The sequence below is a fragment of the Corvus cornix genome, chromosome 14 (assembly GCF_000738735.6).
Source record: "Corvus cornix cornix isolate S_Up_H32 chromosome 14, ASM73873v5, whole genome shotgun sequence".
Classification (NCBI taxonomy): Eukaryota; Metazoa; Chordata; class Aves; order Passeriformes; family Corvidae; genus Corvus; species Corvus cornix.
Window position 1 is genome coordinate 13,542,471 of NC_046344.1, and position 26,361 is coordinate 13,568,831.

The 26,361-nt window shown below is 50.8% G+C and overlaps 1 protein-coding gene across 5 annotated transcripts in view; it reads right to left on the minus strand.

Moving 5' to 3' along the window:
- The window catches only part of RHBDF1 (rhomboid 5 homolog 1), a 35,592-nt gene extending 10,421 nt beyond the window's left edge, over positions 1 to 25,171 (minus strand). Inside the window, exons 1-6 of one of the 5 annotated variants that reach the window (XM_019281734.3) lie at positions 24,901 to 25,171; positions 9,669 to 9,813; positions 7,619 to 7,752; positions 5,367 to 5,468; positions 2,334 to 2,547; positions 458 to 664 (exon numbers count right to left, since the gene is read on the minus strand). In XM_019281734.3, coding sequence (XP_019137279.2) covers positions 458 to 664; positions 2,334 to 2,547; positions 5,367 to 5,468; positions 7,619 to 7,752; positions 9,669 to 9,813; positions 24,901 to 24,986 — 888 coding nt within the window. In that variant the 5' untranslated portion in view covers positions 24,987 to 25,171. Of the gene's footprint in view, positions 1 to 457; positions 665 to 2,333; positions 2,548 to 5,366; positions 5,472 to 7,618; positions 7,753 to 9,668; positions 9,814 to 14,830; positions 15,236 to 24,127; positions 24,373 to 24,900 lie in introns of those variants that run through there. The other 4 variants (XM_039560671.1, XM_039560673.1, XM_019281736.3 and 1 more) reach the window with 4 other exon arrangements.
- Between the last annotated feature and the right edge of the window lie 1,190 nt (positions 25,172 to 26,361).

The following is a 26,361-nucleotide window of genomic DNA, read 5'->3' on the forward strand; positions in this document are numbered from 1 at the left end:
ATGTGTCTGACCAAACCACAGTGATGACTGGTACTGGGCACAGCAAAAAAGGTCACTGAGCCCAGGAAAGCAGGCACAAGGCAGGATGAAGAGACTTGTATAGCAAGAGCCTCAGGTATTTCTGCTCTTCCATGACTGCCTACCAGGTGCAGATTGACCACCCAAAGGTCCAGACAGGCTGAAACAGGCCAGCTAGAATGCTCTGAGGCTGCTGGCTGTGGGAATCAAAGTCCCCAGGCCAATGAAGAGAAAGCAAAACCTGTACCAAAACTGAACCACCGTACCTGCTTCTTGCCAATCCTGCCTCCTGTACATATGGCTGAAACACAACAGGAGGCGACTTCATTTCCTCCCCCCACCATGGCTGTCCCCATCCTCTCTGCTCAGCAGCTCCTTCCCCTCCACCCTTCCCTGGGCAGCACCTCCACGCTGGTCCCTGCCCTCCCGCAGGCAGTACCTTCACCAGCGCGGCGGCCGCTCGGAAGCTCATTTTGGCCACGGACTCGCGCTTGCGGCGCCGCGGGAGGCGGTTGAAGCCCGAGCGGGAGCTGGTGAAGGAGCAGAGGGACGTGGCCCCCGGCGTGATGGGCGTGTGGGGGATGCTGCAGCCGTCGGTGTCCTCGGCCATCCGGAACGCTCGCCCGCGGGCCAGGGGGTCTATGATCTGCCAAGAGGAGCAGCCCATCAGTCCATCCACCCCCAAACCCTTCCCTACCAAGCTTCCTCTCTCCTCATGAGACCATGACAGGGGTCTGGCTCCAGGGATTGACCAAGAACAAGGCTGGAGGGACCAACAAGCAATTGTACAATAGGGAGATAAGGAATAGCCTACGGGGTTTTTTTCTCTTTTGATAGTATTGACTATTGTCAACCAGTCTGTTCCAGTATTTCACATAAGACTCCAAATCTCCTCCAGCCCTTCCTAAGCTCTTGGTTTCATTCTCTCCCGTGCCAATGAGCTTAACAGACAGAGAATGTGCTGTCTAAACAGGAGTTTCAGAAATCCCTGAAAACAGAAATGTTCTTTCTTCAGCTAGTTTCCTTCCTGATACTGGACAGCCCAGGACTTAAGCAGTATCCTGTTATCCTGTTGAAACGTTACTGTATATTTACATCTGCTTCCATTAATTAAGTTTAACAGCTGGATAAAGCAGGCAAGCTTCCAGGAGCTTCAAGCCCTTCGTTGGGACTCCTCAGGCCAATGTTCTCACTTATTCCAAACATACAAATCAACGTAATGAAAATATTGCCTTCAGCTACAAACCTTGCCTCTGTCCTTACATCATCACAGCTGTGGTTTCCATAAGACCTCTATGCTTTATCCCAATGTTTTACGAGCTTTTTTAATCCACAGTTGCACACTCAACAGGAAGCTTGATGGGCTCACACCTACTGACATCACGTTCTGATTTAATGTAGCCCACACAGAGCTCAACAGTATTTCTAAGTCTCCTGTGATCAAAGGCTAGGTGCAAGACATTTAACAGAAAAGAGGACAACAAGGTGAAATGTGATTTAAAAATGCACTACATTCTCCTCTGCTTTAGTGATGCCACCAGGCTGCAGGTCACAGACTGACCTGCTTTGGAAGGAATTGTTTTCCCACTCACCCAGTGGTGCTCACCAAAGCACAGTCATCAACCACACCAATTACTGTCACTGAGTGAAACAATGGGAAGAGCTGGATATTATGGTTAGTTCTGGTCACTGGATGTGCTCAACTGGGCTCTGCCCCCTGGGGTCACACTTAAAGGTAACGAGCAGGGGGTAGCACCAAACCCAGGTGCCCTTTGCAGGCACTCAAAACAACTTCTGAGGACCCATGAGCAGAGCTGCAGCACCACTGATGCTAGAGACACTTCTCAAAGTCCTAAAACATAACCAGGTTTCTATGGGAACAGCAGCTGTGCTACAGCCTGCATTCTGCTTGGGGCAAGGCAAGTGTCCTGAGTGATTCCAGCCCTGCTACTGTACATTTGGGTCTAACACACTGGCTACTCTGTGTACAACACAACTCTCTCCTTGCAAAATGGCAGCAGAAAGCCTGAGCTGAGAGCTCCTGGACATGCTGCACACCCCTAATCACCACCACAGCATGACAAACACGGCTCCCAGCCACGGGCACAGCTGAGGGACCTCAGCCAACGAGACCAGAGAGAGGCTGCTGGAGAGAGAGCTGCCAAACTGTACCTGAGACGTGAGAAGCATCTGAGCACAGAGCCCAGCCATGTCAAGGCAGAGCTCAGCCCGCAGACGGGTCACAGCTGCCAACGTGGTGAAGACACCAAGCAGGGAACTCAGCGCTGGCCTTGCCTCTGTCCCAGGTTACTCACCTTCTGCATGCCCAGCTGGCAGGGTCCCACATAGAGCGGAGGAGGGGTCTCTGTGCTTGTCAGAGAAATATTGTCCTGACTGGGCAAGTCCATCTCCCGGATGACCTGAGGCTTGAGCTTCCCATAGCGCAGGCTGCAGTGGCGGAGGCTCTTCCTCTGCCATTTCTGAGTAGCGTCGCTGTCTTTGCTCACCCCAAACCAGTCTGCCGTGCCTCTGAAAGATGCCAGCAGACAAGTGCTAAGAAGCATGATGTTTGCTTGGACTATGCACACGAAAAGACAAAACCCTGGTGGTCACTTCCAGCCCACCCCAGTTCAAAGCGAGAACTCTTCCCCAGGAGCATCTCGCAGCTTGTCCTCAGCTGGTTTTAGCAACCTGACAGATGCTGGCCAGAAACGTTTGACCATCAACAGCATTCTGTCTCTTAAGACAGAAGAAAATTGACAGGAGAGATCCACTGTGGGTAAAGGACAGCTTGTTCTGAGTTTTTCTAAAAAATAAAGGAAAAGAAATAGTACAGAAATTCAGGAAGTAACTTGGTGAAAGGTGGTTTTTTGCTTTAAAAACCACCTATTTCAAACACTTACCGTCTTCAGGCCAGCCCTAGGTCCCCATTGTGAGACTGTACTGTTTCATAGCTCTGTAACTTCTCCCAAAAGCTACCAGGAATCACCCTTCTCTCACAGCCCCTCCTCTCCATACTCCCAGAATCTCCCTAACTTCTCCATCTCATGCTGCAGGATTTCTAATCTCCTCAAGGGTACCATTAACAGCAAAACTTGCTGCAGTTCTGATCTCTGCAAAGGTGGACACAGTTCTAAGCTGCTGGTTGCAGAAGCAGGAGCACAAGGTTGCAGCCATGAGGCAGGTTTGCTGCCAAGTGGCTGCTGTCACAGAAGAGCAGTGGATCAGAAGCAAAATCCCAAGGACAGCAGGGAGGGATCAGGATAAGTCAGACTAAAAGTCTATTTTAAATCCTGCAAGACAGCTGGTGCCCTAAACTTACAGGGGTCGTGGCAGCCCTGCCAAGCCTTTCCCACCATGGTTAATCCATCCTCAGGAGGTGACAAGCTGCCTCAGCCTACAGCTGTCTGGCCCAGGTGTTGAGACCTGGAAGTCCTTCCAAGCCAAACCCAAATCCCTGGCCTCAGCCCCCCTGCTCAGGGGCAGGATCTCCAGCTGCTGAGAAGCAAGACCTCACAGATCACAAAGTGAGCATTAAAATACACACTGGAGTAAAGGCTGGGATAAATCTAGAATTAGGCCACACAGGGGAACTGAGACAGTGCACTGGAGACAGGAGACCAGTCCTGTGATTTTGCACCCTACCAAGCAAAAACCCCATCAACCAACAGGTGAAGGTGCTCTGCCACCATGCCAAAAGGTGCATTTGAAATCCACAGCCTTGCTGGTTAAAACTTTCCATATGCAACCACCACACATTTTCCTCAGCCCTCCCTGTTCTCACAGTGCTACAGAACAGACCCTTCAGAGGTCATGAGGGCCATTGCTGGAATTCACCTGACCTCACTGACCCAAATGCCACCAGCAAGTCAACGTGCCAGCCTTCGGAGATGGGGCTGTGTGCAAGTGTTGGGGCACCTCTCTGCTCCCCCAGACCCACATCTCCTTGAAGCAATCTTCCTCTCCATGCAGAGCAAAGGGCCCAGGGCCAGCCCCTGCCCTGACAGACTCACCAAGCCCAGGGCACAGAGGTCATGTTGCCAGTTGCTCTGGCACAACACACACCGCAGAACAGTCTGACAACTCAGAGGGCTCCCACAGATGGCTGTAACCAGTACTTCAACAGCAAGGTGACCTTGGGTGACAAACCCACGCATGAGGCCTCAAAGGGAGAGGGGCTGAGGGTCATTTGGGCCCATATGAGCCTGCTGAGGAATGGCCCATTGCACCACCAGCAGCCTCAGACCCCTCCAAAACTGTGCTCCCACTAGTCTGGAAGGACAATCACCACCACAGCTGTTGGCACTGTGAGGAACACTCCAGAACTGCCCAAGACCACTACTGGTCCAGGGCCAGGGTGAAGAGCTGTCCTTCTCCCTGATCATAGCCAAAATAGTCCACTACAGAGTTTAGAGCATCTGGAGAACCCTGGGAAGATGCTGAATGCTTCTGTTCAGCTGGGGAACCCCATCACGTCCTACGGAGTCCCCAGGGCACTCTAACAACCAACATCAGCGTCAGCTGTCACTCTTCTGTCATGATGAGCCAACCAGCCCTGAAAGCCCAAGGCCAAACACGAGCAGCCCCAAAGGTGGCCACAGTGCCAGAGTGGCAGCTGGCCAAGGGCAGCAGTGAGGATGGCAGGACAGGAATACAGGGCATTAGGTCCAGTCCCTGCCATGCACAAAGTCACACAGTCTGTTCGATTTACAAGTTTCCTGGGCTCCAGACTCGGGGTGATGGTCAATGGGCCATTGTGCCCTGGACTTCTGGAGTGGCTCATCTCCTTGGTGCTAAGTAAACAAAGACCTCCATCTCAAAAAGAAGAGTCACATTTGCATTAGAAAAAAGCCGTGATGCCAACAGGGAAAGAGTAGATGCTCTATTCCATTCACCAGCTCTGAGCCCCTCTGGACCAACGTGACAGTGTCTGTTTGGTGCTGCTTCCTCTCCTCCCCCTCCTGCCCCAAGAAGGCTTTGGGGCCAACATATGCTGCACTGCTGCCAGCAAAGGCAGGCTGGGCTAAGGCTGCCCTGGGGAGATATTCCAGCTATGGTGAACACCAGGAGGTTGACAGCTTGTTAGGAAAGGCAGGAGGGAGTGAGGCTGGCGGGTGGACAGCTTGTTAGTCCATGCTACTTATTGACAGCTGCCTACGCATTTAGTAGGAGTGACAATTGTTTTTTGTTAGAGGCACACATGAACTTTCTCACTCCGCCTGTCTGTAGGCCTCTTGGACAGTCCTGGGAAGGCAATGTGATCTCAGCAACAGCCAGACTCTGTGCAGTTCACAACAGCCCTGGCACACACATGCAGGGGTGGGTTTCACACTCAGTGCTACCAGTACCTGAAAAACGATCGGGGCAGGGACTGCCGCTTTCTCAGGGAGCTCCTGCCCCCCCGGTGCCCACGAGCGGGCAGGGTCTGACTCCTCTGAAACCGAACCTGTCTGCTGCAAAGAAAAGAGAGCTGAGGGGAAGGAACCTCCAGGGCTGTGGAGGGGAGCAGCCACTGCATCTCCTTCCATAGCCCCACGGGCAGCAGTCGTGCCCCACTGTATGTGACAGTGGCCTCCAGCTGAGAGCACAGTCTAAGAGAAACAACCAAGCTCAAGCCACACAGCAGCATCTTTGAACCCAGGAGGCTGCTGAATCCTCTTGGTGCACCTGCTCTTCTTGACGTGTGCCTCCCATTGCTCTTGAAGGTACCAGGGGTACTGCAATCCCCCTCAGCTCCCCCTCTAAGACCTGCCTTCTTCAGCCCAGACACTCAGCTGCAGATTCCACGGCTGGCTTCGGACACCAGTGTGAAACCATGGAGGTGTCAGCAGGCTGAGATATGATCTGCTTAGGGACAGGTGACTGATGCCCTGACAGGATCTTGCCTAGTGCACAAGTCTATCTGTGCCACATCTGCTGCCTTGCATGAACATCTCAGACACTCTGGGAGACTGGAAATGGTGTTAGATGCTTTCATAGGAGTCACTCCCATGCCATGTTCTGGACTACACAGGCTTGACTTCATGTTCACACTTGATCTGTGTCCTCCGGGGAAGATGGTATGGAGTCCTCATGCAGTTTCACATTCTGTGCATTCTGAGGGCTGTGTTAAGCAGGAAACTTGGCAGTCCTTCCTGGACTCACAAAACAAATCCCAAGACACATTTAGGGATGTATGGTCTGCGTTCTCCACTGCATCCCTAGCTCTGCTAAACAGAAAACAAGGGTTTAGGCCTTGGTACTTTCCAGTTCCCTGGCCTTGTTTCTGATCCACTCATTTCATGCTTTTATTGCTAGTGTTGTGTCATGGGTGCATCTCCTGCAGTTCTGCTCCTTGTAAAGTCCTTCCCAAAGTAAATTTGTCACACCAGCACCAAAGCGGTTCACAGTTCCTCACTCCCCTGCATACAAACTGCATGTTGTGAGGACTGCTGGGGAAGGTTACCCTGGCCCTTCTACCCAATGCTTCTTGTCAGGGCTTCCACAGCACCCTCCCAGGATATCCCCTCATCCTTGACATGCTCTTGCCTAATTGTCCTGGCAAGGAACACGTCAAAGGCAGGGAGGCAAGGGAAGAGACAGTGTAGGTGTGCAAGGACAGCCTCAGCAGGCCCAGAGGCTGCCCACAGCCCTGAAAAGAGCAGACGCTGCTTCACAGGCTCAGCCCTCCCAACCTCACAAGAAGAAGGATCAGAGTGGACTGCTGAAGGAGAGCTTCACCACCAAGGCAGCTGGGGAACATCTGAGGCAAAGGAAAACAGTGTGTGGGAGATCTCCCAGAGCTGGAAAGCTGCTCCTTTGTGAGTGGGCGAAGCCTGGCTGGCTGAAAGTACCCCTGACCCGTGGAGCTCCAGGGATGCTCCTGGGATCCAGGCAGGCCTGACACACTGCCAGAGATAGAAGAGAGTCATCTCAGGAGAGCAGCTGGGAGAGCCACTCCCTCTGGGCAAACTGCGATAAGCCTTTGCCATGGCGAGGGAAAGAGCACCCAGCTCTGTGTGGCCATGTCTCAAGAGACTCCTAATGACAACCCTTTGTAGGAGTGGGACACAGGCCCAGAGCAGCCTCTCCCTGCTCTCCACCACCCCTCAGAGCCATCTCAAGGACCTGCCAACGAGCCAGTGCTAGGAGCCAAGCTGCTAAGAGCCCTGCACTGCTCCAATGGGCTTCTGCCTCCCCCAGCAACCATGTGCTCTCAGACACTGCACCAAAGCACGCCCAGCACCACCCCCTCTACAGTCACAGAAAAACATCAGGGCCTGAGACATCCTGTTACTGAGAAACAGCCCCCCCTGGGGCATGGGGGCAGCCAAAATCTGTCTGTAAGTGGCAAACACCATTCACTGCCCTGGTCACCAGCATCTTCCTGCCAGGACTTGTCTCCTCACGTGCTACAGACAAGCTATACAGCACCACTGGGCTTCTACATCGGGGACCAATCTGCACCCACCCTTCCACAACCTCGTGAGGTAATGAGGGAGTCAACCTAATCCTGCTGTGACAGGCAATGGGATGAGCAGAGCAGTATAAGTCCACAACTCTGGGCTGGCACTGGCTGGCAGAACGCACTGCAGCAGGTTCCACGAGCTGCGTGCCTCACCTCTTGATGGTCTGGGTGATTGAGGTCTGTCGTTGTAGCACCGGTCTCCGGGCAGGGTCGTGGGGCAGGGACGGCACGCGGCTGTTGTCGGCCGGCATGCTCACGCTCCGCAGGAACGCCTGGCGCCGCGTCGCCTGCCGAGGGAAGCAGGAGGGGGTCAGTGTTCTGGGAGTGAGGCTCCACAAGGCCAGCCAGGCTGGGGAACAGTTAGCAATTCAACATGTACTGCATGAGCTCCAGCAACATACCCTCCTGGCTGTTGCCTAGCCAGATCACACTCTCCTAGACCGCTCCACAAGGTCAAGAGAAGCACAGTCAGTGGGATTTGCTTTTTAAGTGGCTCTGGATCTGCACTAAAAGCCTGTGAGAGCTGTGGGTGGATCTGTAGTTGCTGCCTGGTGCAGCCTAAGCAAGCTGGGAAAGGCTTTGTTCATAGCCTAATTGCCTGGGCACACTCACATGTCTTGGCTAAACATCACCTACCAAATGTGACACCACTCACCAGGCTGTTCTCAGCTGATAGAACTGCCTCCCCAGGGCTGCTCTGCATTACATTTTTATCAGCTCAGCAGAGACACCATCTCCCATTTGTACAGGGCAGGCTGAGCAGACTGCCCCTGTGGCAAGTGAAGCTCTGATCGATCCTCTGGTCAGACACTGTCTCTGCCTCGAGACTGCTTTAGCCTCTCTAGCCCAGAAAGCTAATGATTTCCACTTATGCTATCAACAATTTTGATATCTTTTATGTAAAAACAGTGCACAGATACTCAGGTTGTAAGCCAGAGGAGCACAGAATGCACTCTTATCCTGACAGCCTGGGCTGCGCACACGAGACCCCCAGAGAACATCACCTCCACCAGCTTCCATCATAAGCGCACAGTGTGTCTCCAGGTACTCAGCTGGATTTAGAGATTTCAGATAAGGGAAGATCCATCAAAGCCTTAAAAAATTGATTCAGAAGGTTTCAACCTGCACTGGTAAAACCCTGAACTCCACTTCTAATCCCTACAGACTGACCCCCAAACTCTTTCCTTCCAAGGGAAGACCAGAACCAAGATTTACCTGCCAGGAGCTGTCACGTAAGTGAAGTGCATTTGAGTCCCTGCATCACGGAATGGTGAAGAGAGCAGTTCTTGCTGTCCCAAGTGCAACAGAAGTTCCCTCTTAAGCTTGTCCTCAGCCTCCTCTAGGGAAACTGTATAACCCTCCATTTTTCTGATGACTTAACTTTTTTTCACATAAGTGACTGAACCCAGGCCCTGTACCCGCCTGTGGGAGCTGGGCAGCAAGAACCCTCTGGCTCTGCCTTCAGTGCACAAAGTCTCTGTTTCTACAGCAAGGCCACACAAGCAGCCAGCGTTCATACCCAGGCCTCACCCCTACAGCAGTTTTTAATACCTTGTAGCAGGTATTCCTGATATTCCTCCTATTCCCAGCACAAACAAGGATGTTTTACTCTCATGCTTTGCACGGCTCCTATTAACCTATCACCTCATCTCTACTTCAGCACTCCTCAGTGCTATGTATTTCTCATCCCACATGGTTCTCTTATGTTCCTCATGCTGGTAACAGCTTTGTGTTGCCAGTAACTGTTCTTTGCTGTTACTGATGAAAGTCTGTCATTATCTTGGCTATTCATAAGTCAGATTCATACGCTGCTCATATCAGCACAAGCTCCAGCACTTCCAGGCCCTCATGTTTATCTGGGAGATCTTCAGTCCTCCAGTCCCCTTAAGAAATGCTTGTTTGAATACCTCACTCTCATATCCCAGCCAAGACACTTTTCACAATGCCCACATCCAAACAGTCACATCCACTGATGCGAGCACATCAGCCACCCACCCTCATCCCTCCCACATCCCCTTCAAGGAGAGTTAATTACTGATCATAAATTTACTCAAAGGCTCTGCCCCTTCTTATGTGGCCTCATGACCTGCCATCACACGCTGCTTTTCCCTCAGCCAGGACTGATGGGGACCGCAGGCACAGGGATGCTCCCAGCACATCCCCCCCATCTCCACAGACCCTCCCTCCTCCCCAGCACCTGTACCTGCACGGGCTGGAGGGGCTCCTCTGGCACGGGCATGGGCACCGGTACCGGGATGTCCAGTTTTAACCATGGCGGCTTCTTCCGCTGTAAACTGCTTGTGCTGTCGTGCCGTGCCTCCGACATCGTCCCACGCTTGTTCTCAGGCCTAGGAGAGGGGAGACATCAGAGTCAGGAGGGAATCTGGCTCATCCCTCCCAGTCCATGCTGGCAGGGCGAGCAGAGAGTCCTCCTCCCCGCTGTGACTGATGGCCCCAAGCCCCACGTGGGATCAATTCCCAAAGTGCCTCATGAGGGCTCAAGGGTCACAGCTTGTGCCCACACTGGTCATTCAGGACCTGACACTCGGAGGACATGGAGCGTTGCTCAGGGCACGGGATTTCAAGCCAGGTACACAGACTGCAGTCACAAGTTTGAGTCACCTCCCATTAAGATTTTTGCTGAGACTACTGTGAGATCCAGATTCCTTAAGAACAAGCCATGAATTAAATCTTAATGAGATCTGGATCCAGACCAACCAGCTAAGTAACTGCAGTATCAAAAGCCACTGACCTCCATCTAAAACCAGCTTGTGACTCACAAACACCCTTTTTTGCCCACCCAAAGCCGAGCACCACACTTTCTAACCTACCTACCACTTAGCAATTAACAAGTGGCCGCTTCTCATTGCTGGTTCTAATCTCTTTTAAATGTAGTAGTGATTTTCTAGAAACACAACACGGCGCACAGAGCAAGACCAGTATAGCATGAACATTAGAGAACTGGCACTAATCCTGAATTGAGTGGTTTTCATACATAAATAATAATGATATGGTATTTAAATAAACACTGCTGTGTAATCAAAAGGCCGCAGTGAGCAGAGTGACTCGCTGTCATCTTGCCCACTCTGCTGCAGTTTTCCCCACCTGTTTGCATCACACACAGTGGGACACAGAGACCACAGAGTCTTTCAGGCTGGCAGAGCATCCACTTCACTGTGCACACTCAGAGAAACAATTCAGAAAATAGATTTCACTGGAGGCAGATCAGCGCAGATACCTCCACAGGTACCGTCCAACCTAAATTATGCTACGAGTTTGTATTTCTTCCTCTCCTAGCACACACACAACTTCAAGTGAACAGTGGGAAGCATGTGTGCTGAACGGGACAACAGATTCCATTCCCTCCTGGCTCTCTCCTTGCGTTGTCCTAGCCTGGCCTACGGCCCTTAGCCACAGGGGACAAAAATAATCAAGTGTCCCAGCCTCTTCACCACAGTGGACAGATGGAATAAGCAACCAGTTAAATCAGCAAGCACACATGTTTTGAAAGGGGGTAGGAGAAAAACTCAGTTGGAATTAAAACTTAGTGTTCTTACGGTGTTAACACAGCCCATTTATTTTAAATGCAGAATTAGTTTAACACATAAGGATTCTTCCTTGTGAGAGGCCAAGTCCTAGGCCAGGACCAGAGGCAGAGAGATCTCCACCCTCGGAGACATTTGGCACTCAACAAAACAAGGCCCTGAGCTGCCTGAATTATCCCAGCCTTGCAGTGGATGAGCCAGTCAACCTGCAAGGGTACCTCCCAACCTAAATTAGGCACTGGTTCTCTGAAACGTGCACTGCCTTGCAGGGATTTCCACCATATTCCCACAGCTCCCTGCAGCTGCTCTGCAAAGGGAACTGCGCACACCACGCGAAAGATACAAGGCGGGGGGGCAGGCAGCGGGGAAATAGGTCAATAAAAGGGAGTGGGGGATGATCTGGATTGGGTTAGGAGAGAATCTCATCTAAAAGGAGCTGAAGGCCAGCTGCTGGTTCAGTCGCGCGAGCTGGGCCGGCTGCCAGGAGCGCTGTGCTCAGCTGAGCCGGAACGACAGAAAGGGAGGACTCAGCTGTAGGTGGATGAAGGTTGGGTTTCAGCAAATACCACAGGCCCCCAAAAGTCTGGGAATTCTTGATCTAGCCTGTACAGACATGCCCTTCATACATGCACCACAGTCCTGTTGCACAGATGCAGTGCTGTGCATGAGAGGGACACAAATCCTTCCTTCCCTCCCCGCCGAGCTGCAGGGGTGGCTAAATACAACTGTTCTAACTTCCTATAAGATAAGGACAGTGAGAGTTTTAGGGGAACTCCTGCCTGTGCTTGGTATGAGTAAATCCGCTATGAGACACGATTTACTGAAAGGTCTTGCAAATTTGTCTTCATGGTGAGGTCAGAAAGCAAAGCAGATTTCTCATACCTGAAATACTCCAGCACAGAGCTCCAGCATTTACCGCGAGGATCACAAACACCACACCACGTCTCCCTGAGGTGCCCTAATCAGAGACCAGCCAAGAGAGACAGAGCCATCACTCTGGCATGACCAAACAAAATCTATTTCACACAACTCAAGAGCCTCCTTCCTGTGTCTTCAAGGGCAAATTCAGAGCATCTGAAGTAGCAACTCTGCTTTTTCCAACATCTCACCACTGAGCCACCATCACTCAACATCCTTCCTGTCTACCTACAGAGCTGCCTTTGTGAGCACAAGCTCTGGGTGTAAAGAATACAAACGTGTAAGATTTGCAGCTTTATCAATCAGTGAGGCCAAGCCAGGAAGGGAGGGGATGAATCACGCCTGTATTGCCCGAAAGTTGCTGCAATAACGTGAAACCCTGTGAAAGACATCCAATTAAATCTGTTTTCAGTTTCCCTTCCTAAATTGCCACAGACCACAGACAGTGATGTCCACGTATCCTCACTGGCTTCCTTGCCACCCTTGCAGACTAGCACATGAGATCTCCAGGGTGTACACACATGCCAAAGAGGACAGGGCATGCACACACAGGGGTCAAGCCTGTGGCCTTACAATTACCCCCAAAGTTGTTTCAACTTAGTTCTTTAAGCAAGGTGAAGATCTCAAGATGAAATTCACATCCTAACAGAGCAATGGAATGCTCTGCTTTCTCCCAGCTTCAGCAGTTAAAGAGTTCTTTAGATAGCAAAGCATAAAAATGCATATATAATAATTGTCTAAATGCATTCAGTATTTAAACCCCAGCTGAGTTTCAAGGGTGACTGCAAACAGAGTATGTAGAAGCAAATCCCTCTACCAGCTCAACCTTCTTTACTCACTAACAGGTTCACTTCCCAGTAGAAGGATGCAGTGAAGGCCGAGCTGTTCAGCATTCCCAATTCCCTGTGTGCATTTGGAGTGGCCAAAAATAAACCTTACAAACACCTAAGACTGGATCAGGCCCTGCCAGGGCAAGCACCGTGAATTCTGTGTGAATAGTCAGCCACAGCACAGGTCAGGCAAGTGCCTCTGCCCCAGGCACAAAAAGGCCTGTGGTATGGTCATGAGAGACAGGTCTCCAGGGGGTTAACGGGCAGCCTGAATGTGGATCCAGCTGAATATACAGATATATGGACTAGATGAGCATCAGTGTAGGGCTGTGTGCACAGATGTACAGCTACATGGTCAAACAGCCTTTGCATGGCAAAGGGGTAACAGCCCTCATTACACCTGGCCCTCACTCCAGGTGCTGCTAATTTCTGTCTCAGCATTGCAGTAAAAGCACTTGCTGAGTTTCACGCTGACCCCTTGGTTACTTTTAGGGGCCAATGTTTCAAGATCCAGTGTCCATGTATTTCATCAGGCCAGTGGGCTTTGTTTCAAAGTTGACTGAATTGATACATACTTTGTTTGAGTGGTCCCATACCATCAATCCCAATTTCTTAATACTGTCAAGAGGCCACCAACAGCAGCAGGATGGGAACACACACACAGCACAGCTGTGCAAGGTCAGGCTAAGTGTCCCTCTAAAGCCTGTATCTCATTTCCAACCAAGGATGCCTGGCACGGGGCAAGAGTACAGGATCACTCGACAGTCCTATCTCCCAGGACAGAGCCATGGCATGTGCTAGGAATAAGTCACAGGCTTCTTGTGCCAGAAATGCCTTTACATGTAACAGCTCTGTATCCATCTCTATATCAATCCAGTGGTTACTATTCCAGAATTTATCCAGCTCATTTTTTAATCCAAGCAAACTTCTAGTATTCATAACTGCACATGACAAAGCTCCAGAGCTGAAACACGTGCTGTGTGACAAGCCTGCTCCAGTTCATCTGCAAACCTGCCATTTCCTGGGTTCACCTGTTGCCCCGTAGTTCTTGGAATTAGAACAGTGATCAGCTTTTCCCTATCCTCTTTCTCTGTGCAAGTCCTGACCCTACAGATCTCTTCCATGCTGTTCGTACCATGCCCTTTTCCCACACCCACATCAGCAGCTCAGTCCTTGTACAGGGGCTGTTTCAGACCTCTCACCTGTGCTGGCTTAGTTTGGACTCTGTTCCACCAGCACCACAAAAGTCAGGAATATGAAAACACAAGGCTGAATGAGAGGCATTTGCAGATTCAGCTTCTTCTAACTGATCAGCTGGTAGCAGCATAAAAATTATTAATAATGTCCATTTCAATTAAAATAAACAAAAAAAAAGAAAAAAATGTATCAATTGCAGATAGTCTGGAAAATTCATCTTCAAAAGGCCTGTGCCAAAGCAAGGTCACAGAACCAGAACGAAAGGCAAATCCACTGCGCTGTGGATCAGGCTAAGAAAGGGGAGAGCACATTAAATATCAAAGTTGGCACATGATCAAGGAAAGCTGCTTAGTGAAATCTACTGACCCAAAGAGCAAAGGAAAAGCTTTGTCCAGAAGCTTGAGCATGTTCCTAAAACTGACAGGCATCCTAAATACATTTAGAGACTTGCACAGTCATTTCAAAGACAGACCATCCTTCCACTTAAACAGACAACTGAAGCTATTCCAATGTTGATTTCTTTTCTTCCAAAATTTCCATTTTACCAGCATTCCCATTTAAAATAAAGCTGGCTTTTTTCCCCCAAGAAACATTCCAAACAAAAACCAAAACAAAACCCCGACTTAATTCAACACTACCACACAAACAAACAGCATCTGCTTTTTCCAGCATCACTGCTCCTCTCCAGCACAGTGTGTGCATGCTCCTACAGACACCCCCAGGAGGTAACAGACACCGGGGTCATTCCGCTGCAATCCGATCGCCACATTCTGTGGTCAGACTCCAGCAATTTTTCTCCATTTTTCAAACCCCATCACTGCAACAACTTTATTTACAGTGCCTGCTACACAAAGTGCCAGGCAAGTCCCATGTACCTGAAGGGGTCTGTCCACGCAGCTGTTCTGGATGAGGTACAGGAATCCAGGTGGACACAGCAAAGAAACCGGGATCCTCAATGTGTTCTCCAGACAGGACAAGCCAGAGGAGACAGAGGAGAAAGCTCCTGGCTGTGCCTCTCTCTCCAGGAGGATTGCTGCTGGCAGAGCAGGGAAAAGGCAGGAAGTCCAAGGAGAAGAGGAGCAGTGGGGTTTCAGTCTCGTGGCTGCCAATAAAACCATCTAGCATGGATCAGACCCAACGAGTTACAAACAATATCCCAAACACCAGGCATAAGCCAGCCCTTTAAAACAGGCTAGATGGAGGGGCTGAGGGCAGGCAGGGACGGGGAAGGTGGGACAGGCCTGTGGCCTTGCACTCTCGGGGAAAGCTGTTAAGGGCACAGCAACACCCAAGCTTTGGCTGAGACCACCCCCACTGCCCACCCTAAGAAAATACCTGCGAAACAAAACAAGGCCATCAGCACTGCCCAGGGCCCTCTCCTGCTTTCCCAACCCTGGCTGCTGAGCTGGGAAATACTGTAAGGCTTTGCAGACCCGCAGGCTGCCATAGCAGAAGCTGGGTCTGAGCAGACCAGGCACCTCTGAGCACAAGCCTGGCAGAGAGCTGTGCAGACACACTGCCCTTTGAGCCCTGCCCCGCAGGGAGCTGGCAGCACTGCCATTCCCACACACATCCCACTGTCCCTGCTCTCTGCCATGCACAAGCTCTGCCTGAGTGCTGGTAGAGGCTGATGCTGCTTCCAAAAGCCTGCACCAAATCACACAGGCAACAATTCCTCAGGGCTCTGGCTTCTGCTCGCAAGCAATCCCATCTGCCAGCTAGCTGCTGCCCAGGGAGCAGGTTTGCCTTACTCCACTGAGCCACTTCAAGGTGTTTTACCAGCACAAACTAACCCTAGTAAATTATTTCCTGTTGATCTGGCATCCTGAAGAGGCTCAGACAATTTCAGATAAGCCCTGGAGAGGAAGGGTAGGACCAGCCTATTCAGCGATGGCTCAGCATGACAGCAGCTCAGGTGAGACATCAAATACAGCCCCAAGCTGTTGTCCCCTGCCTGTGTGAAATTGTCCTGCTCCATCCCCACTAGGTATCTCACCATGAACCATTTAATTGAATTAGCTGAGAAATATCAACAGAAACTGCCTGGTTTGGAAGAGGCCAGGCAGACCCCTAGACAAGAAATGGGAAGCTACATTGGGTTAATATTTCATGCCAAGCCTTGGAGAGTGATGGTATTCAAAGAGGCACAGCAGGAGTGCAAAGCTTCAGCTGGGACCCAGTGAACTTGGAAAAGGTTCAGCTGCATACAGAGACAGAGGGTTTTAAGTACAGGTAATGAAAACGTCTGCCAGTGAAGTCTGAATGTATGTGAGCCAATCCCATGATCAAGAAAGCAGACCTGATATCCCTTTGAGCAACTGATTTTCTTGATTTTCAGAAAAACACGAAGGTCATGATGGAAATCAAACAAAAATCAGTTCCAACTTGAACACCAGCACTAAAAGCTTTCAAAGCAGCTTCACCTGGGACCTGAAGGTGTGGTGCCCTCATATAGAAGAGAGAGGAAAAACAGGAAGCTCAAAAACCCTTTTTGATTTCTGTTAGTCCCCAGATCTGTAGCTGAACTCCTTCAAATACAGGTTAAAAGATGACCCCCAACTGTAACATGCAGTCACAAGCAACAGACTGATCTTCAAGGTCCTTTTGTTGCAGCAGACAAAGGGCAAAATAGTAACAGGACCTCAGAAACCAAAGCTCAAAATTCAAGCTAAAAAGATGTCACAGACACTTGAAAGAGATGCAAGCCAACAGAAGAAGCAGTGACCCAGCCTTGTTTGCTGCCCTCCTCCTCCTGCTGGCACCAGCATCCCCACAGCTGTTGGGTGATCCATACTGGGAACCAACCCACATGAGCTCAGCAGAGAAAATGGCTCGTTCCAGCCTCAGCTCCTTCCCACATGGCTCCACAAACACTTGTGCCAGCAGAAGGAAAGGGGAAGAAGCAGGAACAAACAGAAGCAGCTGGAGCCAAATGACTGGAGTGCTTCTCAAGGCAGTATAGTTTGAAGTGATTGTTGAAAATATGGCCAGAAACTCAGATCTGTGGGAAGCCAACAATTATCCCAGGGAGGTGGTGGGTTCGGCACCTCTAAATAATCTTCTGAGAAGTGCCTTTAGTGCAGGTGTTGAGTGCAGCAGGAATAAAACACTACCGTATCACCAGAGGCAGAGTGAATTTTCTGGTGGGGTCATTAGATGGGAAAACATCCAAACCATCCACAGATTTCTCCAGAGCTGACAACCAAGCCTCACGCACGGGCAGCTTCCACAGAGGTGCTCCCAAGGGAGGAGTTTCCCCTGCTTACCCATGGCCTGGAGCACCCACAAGGAAGTAGGTGGAAGGGAGCCAAGCAGAGTAAGCTGGGCAGAGGGGCCTTTTCCATCTCCTCAGCACGTGTGGCCCAGATGGCAGAGGCAGGTCCGCAGCACCAGCCAAGCACACCCAGGGCCCACGCAGGGCCTGGGTGATGAGCGATCACCAACTCCACCATCCAGAGCAAACCCAGCCAAGAGCCATCAACAACCTACTGAGATACCAGCAAAGGCAACAGCCTGCACATAAACCAACCAACAATGAGGGGGGAGCAGTGGAAAACCTTCTGGAGTACTTTGGCATCTTCACCCTGTTTATGTTTCTCTGTGAACACACCCTGTGGCTTTGCTGCCACATCCAACAGCCACATTTCCAGCAGCCACATCCTAAAAGTCTGGTCACAGGCTGTCACTTATAGCCTACGATGGGGCACAGCATGATGAGATACCTGCCAACAGCTCCAGTGATGGCACACCAAGCTCTGAGCAGCATTCCCATTCCTTAGGGAAGCCAGCAGAGTCAGCACTGCCTGGTCCTCCAAAAGAGCTGTTTCTACCAAGAGATGCATTACCAGCCACCAGAAGAAGGATCATCTATGCAAGCCTTGTTCCTGCACCCTGTTTGAGGGCTACCACTGCTGCCTGTTGGGTGAGTGGTGCCTGGGCTGAGCCAGCAGAGCCCTTTGCTCTGGGGTCCCCAGCAGCCCCAAAGCACAGTTGTCTCAGTGCTCTGCCTGGGTCTGCACCTTCTTCAGGAAAGAGTGATCACAGAAACTATTTCAGTGCATTTAACTCATTTAAATGATTCAATGGGGCTTCAGAGGGCCCTGTTCCAGATTTATTTCCATTACTAGTAAAATAGATGCCTGGTTAAGTTCTGTCAGACCCACAAGTACCATGGGCACAGTCACTGCCTCAATTATACAGCAAGGTAAGAGTCACAAAAATGCTTTTGTCAGTACAGCCATGACCCACATTAGGAAACAAAAGACAAACCCAACAAAGGTATTATTTTCAATGAAATTCTGCATTTTGAAGTTTTTTCTACCAGCTCTCATATTCTTCACAAGTACTGTAAGGGTTCAGGACACAAGGAAAGCTGGAAACACAGAGCTGGGATGACACTGAGGACAGAAGGAAACACTGGCTCTGGTTGATTTTGGAATAGCTGCTGTCTGTGCACCCACCTCAAGAGCAATTTTCTTGGTAACATCTCTTAGTGATTACAACATTGTTCATTTAGAAAATACAATATCAATAAACAACTGATGGAAAAGCAACTGTCAAAACCAGCAACCTCCCCTAAAAAGATCACAATAGGCCAAACCAAAAATTATGTTAGACAAAAGCCACTCATCTTCTACAGCAAAGACTCTGGGTACTAAAAGCAGCTAAGAATCACTGTTTGTTGTGCTAAATAAAAACGTTTCAATGGCAAAAGAGATCAAAACTGCCACAAATGACAACATTTCCTATGGAAAGTTACATAAAACCATGTTGAATAGCAACCTAAAATAAATCTTAGAGGAAGTAACAGTAACAAATGCTGGAGCCACCAGAAGACAAACTTTATATTCAGGAAGGATGGACGCCACAGAGCCATTCAGAACAGCTTTCTTAGCATGTTCCTTTGAAACTTGGAGTATCCTCACTCCCCATCACACACCTGCTTTCTCCAGCACCACTACAGTTCTGCTCACCTGGGTACGAGTGAGAGAATAAAAAACGCCCACAGAGGCCCGGTGGAGATCCTTCAAAGGACTAGTTAAACAGCCAAGGACTCAGAGCAGAGCTGGTTTGGCTGGAGCTGCTGTTCCTCACCATTAGCTGATGCAGCCAGGGACACAGGAGAGCCACTCTGCTGCTTTAACTATTCTCCCTGGCTCATGCTTGACAGCCAGGCACACTCCATCTCCTGCTGCGTCCAACTGGAAACAGCTGCAAGAAGAGCTTGTCTTGCTCTGCAGGTGTGCACACCTCTGCATACTCACTGTGTGCCCAGTGCAACAACTCAATAATGCAAACAGAAATAATCATAATTCTAACTTGGTTTAGCAAAAAAAATATTAAATTTCTAAGTGAACCACACTTCTTCAGACTGAGTGAATGGCACATTCTTGCTCGCTGTTCTCCCTGAAATTACAGTCCCAGAACAGCCAGAGAAAAGGAAGGTATACTCACACTTTTTGGCAGAACTACTCACAGTTTTATACAGTTCACTTTAAGGCTTTGCATTTAAGCAACAGAGTAACAAACCTCCCGTGTGCTGATTGCTACAGGGCAGTAACTCCTGAAATACAGAAGGTGCATTTGTCAACCCAGCCTTCTGAGCCCTCCAGATTTTAAAATCCAAGCAGTTCTAACTTTCACTGAGCCAAAGCCAAGTAAGTGCCAGACCTGAAAGACTGTAAACGCAGCGTCCTGTGCAGTTTCAGGATGACCTCATAGGGATTGTTCCTTCTTAAAGGAAAGAAAACCTTCAAAGCAGGGATTGCTGCTGACCAGCAGAGCAAGGGGCTGGCTCTGAGCAGAGTGGAAACAGGAAGGGGAGGAGGCGGCAAAGGTAGGCTTTCCAGAAAAGGCAAGATCAGGCATGGCTTGCTATCTCTTCTCCCCCTGGGAAGGCTCTACCGTGCCAGGGAAGTATTGTGCAATGATACCTCAGACTTCACTGAGAAGAAATTACATTTCCTTTAATAAACACTGTGCTTTAGAGATGCTCTGATTACTAAGGCAAGGTCTGTTTGTTGCTGAAGGCCCCAGAACTTAAGAACTTATCCACAGCTCAGGTCTGTATCACCACAGTTCCAACATTTCTTCGGTAGGCAAAAAGGAGCTGTAATTATATTTGAAATAAATTGTTTACCTAGATAGTTGAAGAGTGCATCCAAAGGAAATTACCGCAAAAACAAGCCCTATGTCAAGCTGACATTTGCTGTCTGTGCAGCAAGTAGAGCACACAAGCAATGAAACTGCACTCTTACAGCTTTAGGAGATTTGACAGGTAAGGTAAATGTGAAGAATAAGCTCTGTCTTCACCCAGTGGGAAACAGATACTGTTACTCAAAAGGATTTGACCATAGTTTGGATGATTTGATCAAAAACTCAGCTGCTAATTTGCTCTTCATGGCATCATCCCAACACACATTAAAAAAAAATCCCACTTCCTCATTCCTACAGCAGCATGGACTGAAACAAGGAAGAGAAGTGTGATCTGAAGCTTCAACCAGTCCTGGACAGCAGCAAGATGAGTAGGGACAAAAACAGGAGCAAACTGCCGGAAATCCCTGAAGTTCAACTCACAAGGATATGACAATAGGCAATCTCAGCACAGACGCAATTTCCACTTCTCCCTGTGGAAACTTCACTTCGCAGTGGCACAGACATTCTGTGAGAACAGAGAGGTTGGCTGGCAAGCCCTGCCCACCTCAGGGTGCACTGGAGGGAGGGTCTCCACAACTCTGTGCAAGCAGACCTGGATGGTCTGAGCACACATCACACACCAAATTAGCCTGGGGTTCTTCAAGGACATGGAAACAGAGCTGCCAGCACGACCACGGGAAATGCTGCCAAACAGATCCATTTCCTTCCAAGGTTAAATTTTGCCTCTTGCCTGCCTAATCTCTTGGGACTAAGAGCTGCAGGGCTAAGACTGTCCCTTTTAAATGTTATTCTCTCAGAGGGGAGTTATTGAGGACTAGTAGAGTAAGCAACCTGATGTCCATTCAGGTCTGTTAGTTCTGAACAAGGCAAAAAAAAAACCAAACAAAACAACCAACCACAAAGCTAAAAAAAAAAAGCCTACCACTGGGAAGAGAACTACCTGCACAACGCTGGACATCTGGGCTTCAGCTCCTCTGAAGAAAGAAACCATCTTCATCCTAATTTCCAGCAGCACTGAGATGTTTTCCCAATGATCCAGACACAAGTCCCATGAAATTCAGGCTGCAGCACCCACAGTACACACTGAGATATTATCACATAGCAGAGAGGATGCAACACAGCTCCCTGAGCAGACAGGCAACACATGGGTTCCTTAAAACTCCAGCATGTACATACCCAGCAGCTGGGAGGCAACCTCACAGCAAGTGTGAGATCTGCACATTTCATGTCCCTTTCCTTCCAACTAGATGATGATAAATGTTAAACTTGGAGTCCAGAACCTCTTCAGCTGAAAAGAAAGGAAACTAATCCATGTCTGAACTCAGGGAAAATGTTAATGAAGGAACCCACCCTTGAGTTTTAAGTATTTCTACTGAAATGGGTCTGCAGGCTACAGGCTGGTGGCTGCAGGAACAGCAATTAATAGAAGCGTCACATCAGGTCACAATTAACGCTGGAACCTCTGAGAAAGGCGCATGGTCTCCACGGGGTGCCAAAGCCTCCAGAGGTAGCTATGGAAGAAAGGCAGCAACCACAAGGGAAGAATCTTATCAAAGACTGTTCTGCTGGATAAAAGCTGTAAAGTGACAGACAAAGAAATGTCAGGATCTTCAGCTCACAGCCAGTCCTGCTTGGCAAGCACATCCCCAGCGACATGGGGTTCACACAACACACGCTCTGCTCAACTTTTTGCTGGATACACTGAATGGAAGAGGAAAACAAGCTGGTACTCCCGGTCATGTTGCCCATCTGAGGTCTTCAGCACTAACCTGGCTGTGTTTGCACTGCACAGAGATCCAGCACACTGAAGAGAATCAAACCTTTACTAATTATATCTGAGCATGAGGGCTCTGTGCCCAGAATAAACTGTCCTATCATGCCACACGCAGCAGACCCTGCCTCTTTCAGGGGAACATGTTGGGACTTGCTGGCTACTCTCCGGGGATGGATTCCAGAGGAACAGGACTGATGACCCCAAAAGGAATTCCTATTCCTGCCTGGCGACCTCACACAAATGCAGCCTCGCTGCATTCCCCACCACGAAAGTGAAACGAGCTGTCTGCCAAGTCCCGTGATGAGGTGCTGGCCCTCTCTGAGGGACACAACTCCTGCCTGAGGTGACGCATCAGGGTCACAAGGTCTCAGCACCAGGACACAGTGAGGACAAGCTTGTTGGAGAAGAGGTGTCTGCTGTGCTCTGCAGGTCAGCAGCACTCTCCGCATTCAAAGCTCATCCCCACCCCCCCCCGAAGCCTACCCAGCACAGAGCAAGACATTCCCGAGACCAGGGCCAGCCCATGGCTTTCCCCAGAACCTGAAAAGCCAGTTTGTAGGCAGATCTCTCACAAGTGGATTGCTTAAAAAAAAAAAAAAAAAAAAGGCCTGTCATGGGAAGTCCCAGAGCAGAACTAGTTTTGTAGGAGTTGCTTTTACACTGCCCAGCATCAACCTCCTTTCATGGGAACGCACAGAAGCAGGAGCAGCACGGACACACGTCCACATGCCAGAGCTGCTGCCTTCCTGGGGACTCAGGACCAATGAGCACAGAGACCGGGACAAAGCTGGGGACCTGCTCCAAAACCACAGCACCTCCTGGAAGGCTGGCAGTATCCCAGCTCAGGAATGGCACAGGCTCCCCAAGAGCCTGCACACAGACAGGGGAGACCTGGGCTGAGCAGCAGTAGCCATGAGGATTTAAGGACATAAGTGATGCAGCAGGAGGGAGGGATGATAGCTGTTATTAGAGCAACTGAGAGTTAAAAAAAAGGCAGACAAGCCCTTTCATAAAGTCCATTTAACAATCAAAGCTTGAAGGAAGTATCTAAAATTCACCTTTTTCTTCCAACTATACCAGCCAATCTAACACTAGTCATCACTTCCTCCTGCAAAACCTGCACCACTGAGACAGAAGAGCTGGAGAGCAACATCCTTCCATACACTGTAGTGGAAATCCAGTTCTTCCAAGGGTCTGCTCCCCAGCTTGTCCCAAGTGGGCCATTTTTATCCCCGTGGTCACAGCACACAGGCAGCTATTTGTCCTTGCTGCCCTATCAGCGTTACTGCAGTTAACACCCTGTGCTCCTTCCTTATCCTATGTTTCATTCAGAAGCTTTGCTGCCTTGTCCCTTCCCGTTACGTGTGACTATTTTTTCCCTTTTCTGCAGAATGCACTTTTCTTCCCAGAGGAAATTAGCAGGCAGGGGGACAAAAACAGGAAGAAAGGAAACAACTTCCTGCTTACTCCAAGACCCGGCTTGGAGACATCCCCGACCAGCACCGTGCACCCCACCACGAAGCCAACCTGCAAGAGAAGCAGCAGCCACAGAACTGAGTCGTGCACTAGGACGAGCACCAGACAAAACTCATCTGTGCTGCCACTCACCCCTCCTGAGTTACACTGGAGAAAAACACAGGGCAAAATATCCACATGGCGCACTTTGGCACTGCAGGGATGTGTGTGGCAGGATGGGGGGAAGGACAGGTTGCCTGCTGAGGAGCCCAAAAGGACTTGGCACTGAGGGTGCAATCCTGCAAAAGCTCTGGTCTTGCTCGCGTCAGGCTGCCGTGATCCCCTTGCTTCGTGCCAGCAGTGCACAGTGTGAGAACTCAGTTCAGGGACTCGATCCAGCAGGAAAACTAACCTTAACATGTAAAAAGCCATATATTTCCCACCAGATCATCTCCCAAAGTCGCTGCCAAACCACGGGTGCCAGCATCAGGGGAGGGACGGGTGGGAACGCGTGGAGATGGAGTGGACTCGGATCAGCTGAAACAAGCCGTGAACGCGCACCTTCACCTACAGCCGAAACCACCGAGATCACCAAGCTCCCAACATCCAAACGCGGGGGTCGGGGGCGGCACCTGCCTCCGGCGACGCTCTTACCCCGCGGGCCGCCGAGGGCCGCTCCCCGCCCGGCGGAGCGGCGCGGTCCCGGTACCTCCGCCGGGCAGGGAACGGCCCTCGCGGGATGCCCCTCCCGGCCAGCCCCCCCTCGTCCCTCCGGCCCCGCACTCACCGTGCAGGCGGGCGAAGCGCAGCGGCCGCTCGGGTCGAGCCGCCCCCCAGTGCGGCTTAAGGGACCGGCGCCGCCGAGCTCGGCCCGCGGAGGGCGCGGAGACTCCTCCCCCGTGCCAGGGGCCGGCCGGGCGGGCACGCCATTCACAGCCTCGGCATGCAAATAGGAGCCGGGAGCCGAGCGGCGCTCGGCGCTGAGAGTCCCGGCGGGGAGCTGCCAGCGCCCGGGGCCGCGGGACGCCGCATCCCGCCGCGCCGCCCTGACTCACGGGGTAGGAATGCGCCGCGCCGGGCGGAAGCCACCGGCCCGCCCGCGGCCCCCCGCAGCCTGCGGCCCCCGCCTTCCCCGCTGCCTCGGCGGTGGGCAGCGCCCTTTAGCCCCGCTGCTGGGCTGGGGTGGCGGGGTTGAGTGCCGGCTCCCGTTAGCACCGGCCCCGCGGCTGCTGGGAACGCTGCCGTGATTCCCGTGCCGGGAGTCCCCTTGGCTGGGCACCTCTGAGCTGCCAAGCCCTGGCCCCCCTGCCGCCCACGGGAGCCTTTGCCACGAAGCCTCACACACGCTGGGCTACGATGCTCCCAGTCCCCTCACTCTTTCTTGCTGTTTCACTGTACTTTACCTTCTCCTCGCCCCATTCCCCCACACTTAGTGCTGTGTTTCCCATCAAGTCTTCACACCTCCTCTTCCAGCCATGTGGTTAGCGTATCATCCCTCCTCTAAGCTGTTTCTTTCCTCCCAGCTTAAACATTTTCCCCTTCTGGAGGGCATCCTCCCACCTCAATTGCTCAGCCATCCTCGCCTTTGTCCTGGGATTGCTGCAGAAGATTTCTCCATCCGTCCTCCAAGGAGCATCAGTCAGCATGTCTTGCTCACGCAGAGGTTTGCTGGAGCTCCAGTGAGGCCTGCGGGGTGCACATCCCTCTTGCGCAGCACCAACCCTCAGCTCCTGATGCTTTCAATGTTAGCGGTAACTGGGGGGATGATGTTCCTTTACCATCTTACTGCATCTTCCCCACCAACCTGCGTGATCCAGACAAGCTGAGCTCATCGGTACCGCACCCAGCCCTGCGCGTGCCCACGGCAGCCACAAGTCGAAGGCAGCCCCCAGAGAGCTCTGCTAACGATATCATGTCTTGTTAGCTAATGAGCAAACACAGAGCAGCCCCAGCTAGTCCTGGCTGAGGTGGAGACCAAATCGCACGCAGAACCCTGACTGTCCGCAAAGCTTAACAGGCACAAATTGTTTTCAGATGTTTCTACCACATAAACAAGAAAAAGAAGCATCCAGTAATGCACTTGCAAGGCCCTTCAGCATCTCCCAGGAGGAACGCTCTGGAGCTGGAGGGGGAATCTGACCCACCCCTGCTCGTTCTTTTCCTCCTGCCAATAGTATGTGCATTTTGCAAGAAAAGCAAAGCTCTCACTGAAACGTGACTTCTTGCTCCTGTAGAACACTCTTGCAGACAGCGCTGTTAACCCCATCCCACAAATTCTCGTTCCCGAATGCTTCCCTGCCCAGCTCCCAGACTCTGGATTCTTTTACTCAAGCTGCAGAAATCTGCAGAGCTGGATAAAAGCTACCCTGTTGGTAAAGAATACCAACCTTGCTGCCATCACCAGCCAGCGTGTTTCTCCTTCAGTGTGCTGAGTCCTCCTAGCCTAAAATAGATGGAATAAGGTGACTTAAGGCCAGGTTCTGACTGCTCAAGCATGAGATGGTGAATGGCAGCAGTTCAGTGGAGAGGACCCACCATTGCTGGCTTGGAGCAGGTCATCCAGCCCAAAAACCTTGTTTGTTTTCTCCCTCTTCAGGGAATACTTTTATTTGAAATGTGGCCTCTGAGGACCAGCTGAAGGAGAGCTCTTTCCTGGTGCTTGTTATGTGTAAGGTGAACGTGTGATTACATGAATTTGCTTCATTCTTCTCTGCTGGAAACTGGAATTTCCTACTTTTTTGAAACCCATGAGAAGCTGTGATCTTGCCACAAGACATGGTTAAAGACCCAATGAAATAGATATCCATCAGCATGTGAATGCAGCACTTTCACTGCTGCAGCTTGCTAAAACTGCTTCAAGGCCTGGTGAGCCACACACCTGCGCGCTTCCAGCCAGGCACTACTGGGTCTGCACCAGCCAGGAGTGGTGCAAAATGGCCCTCAGGTACTGGACAGAATTGTTCAACACCTCATCTCCAGCTGCGTCCCCTCCTGCATGTACATTTTGCATGCAACACTCCT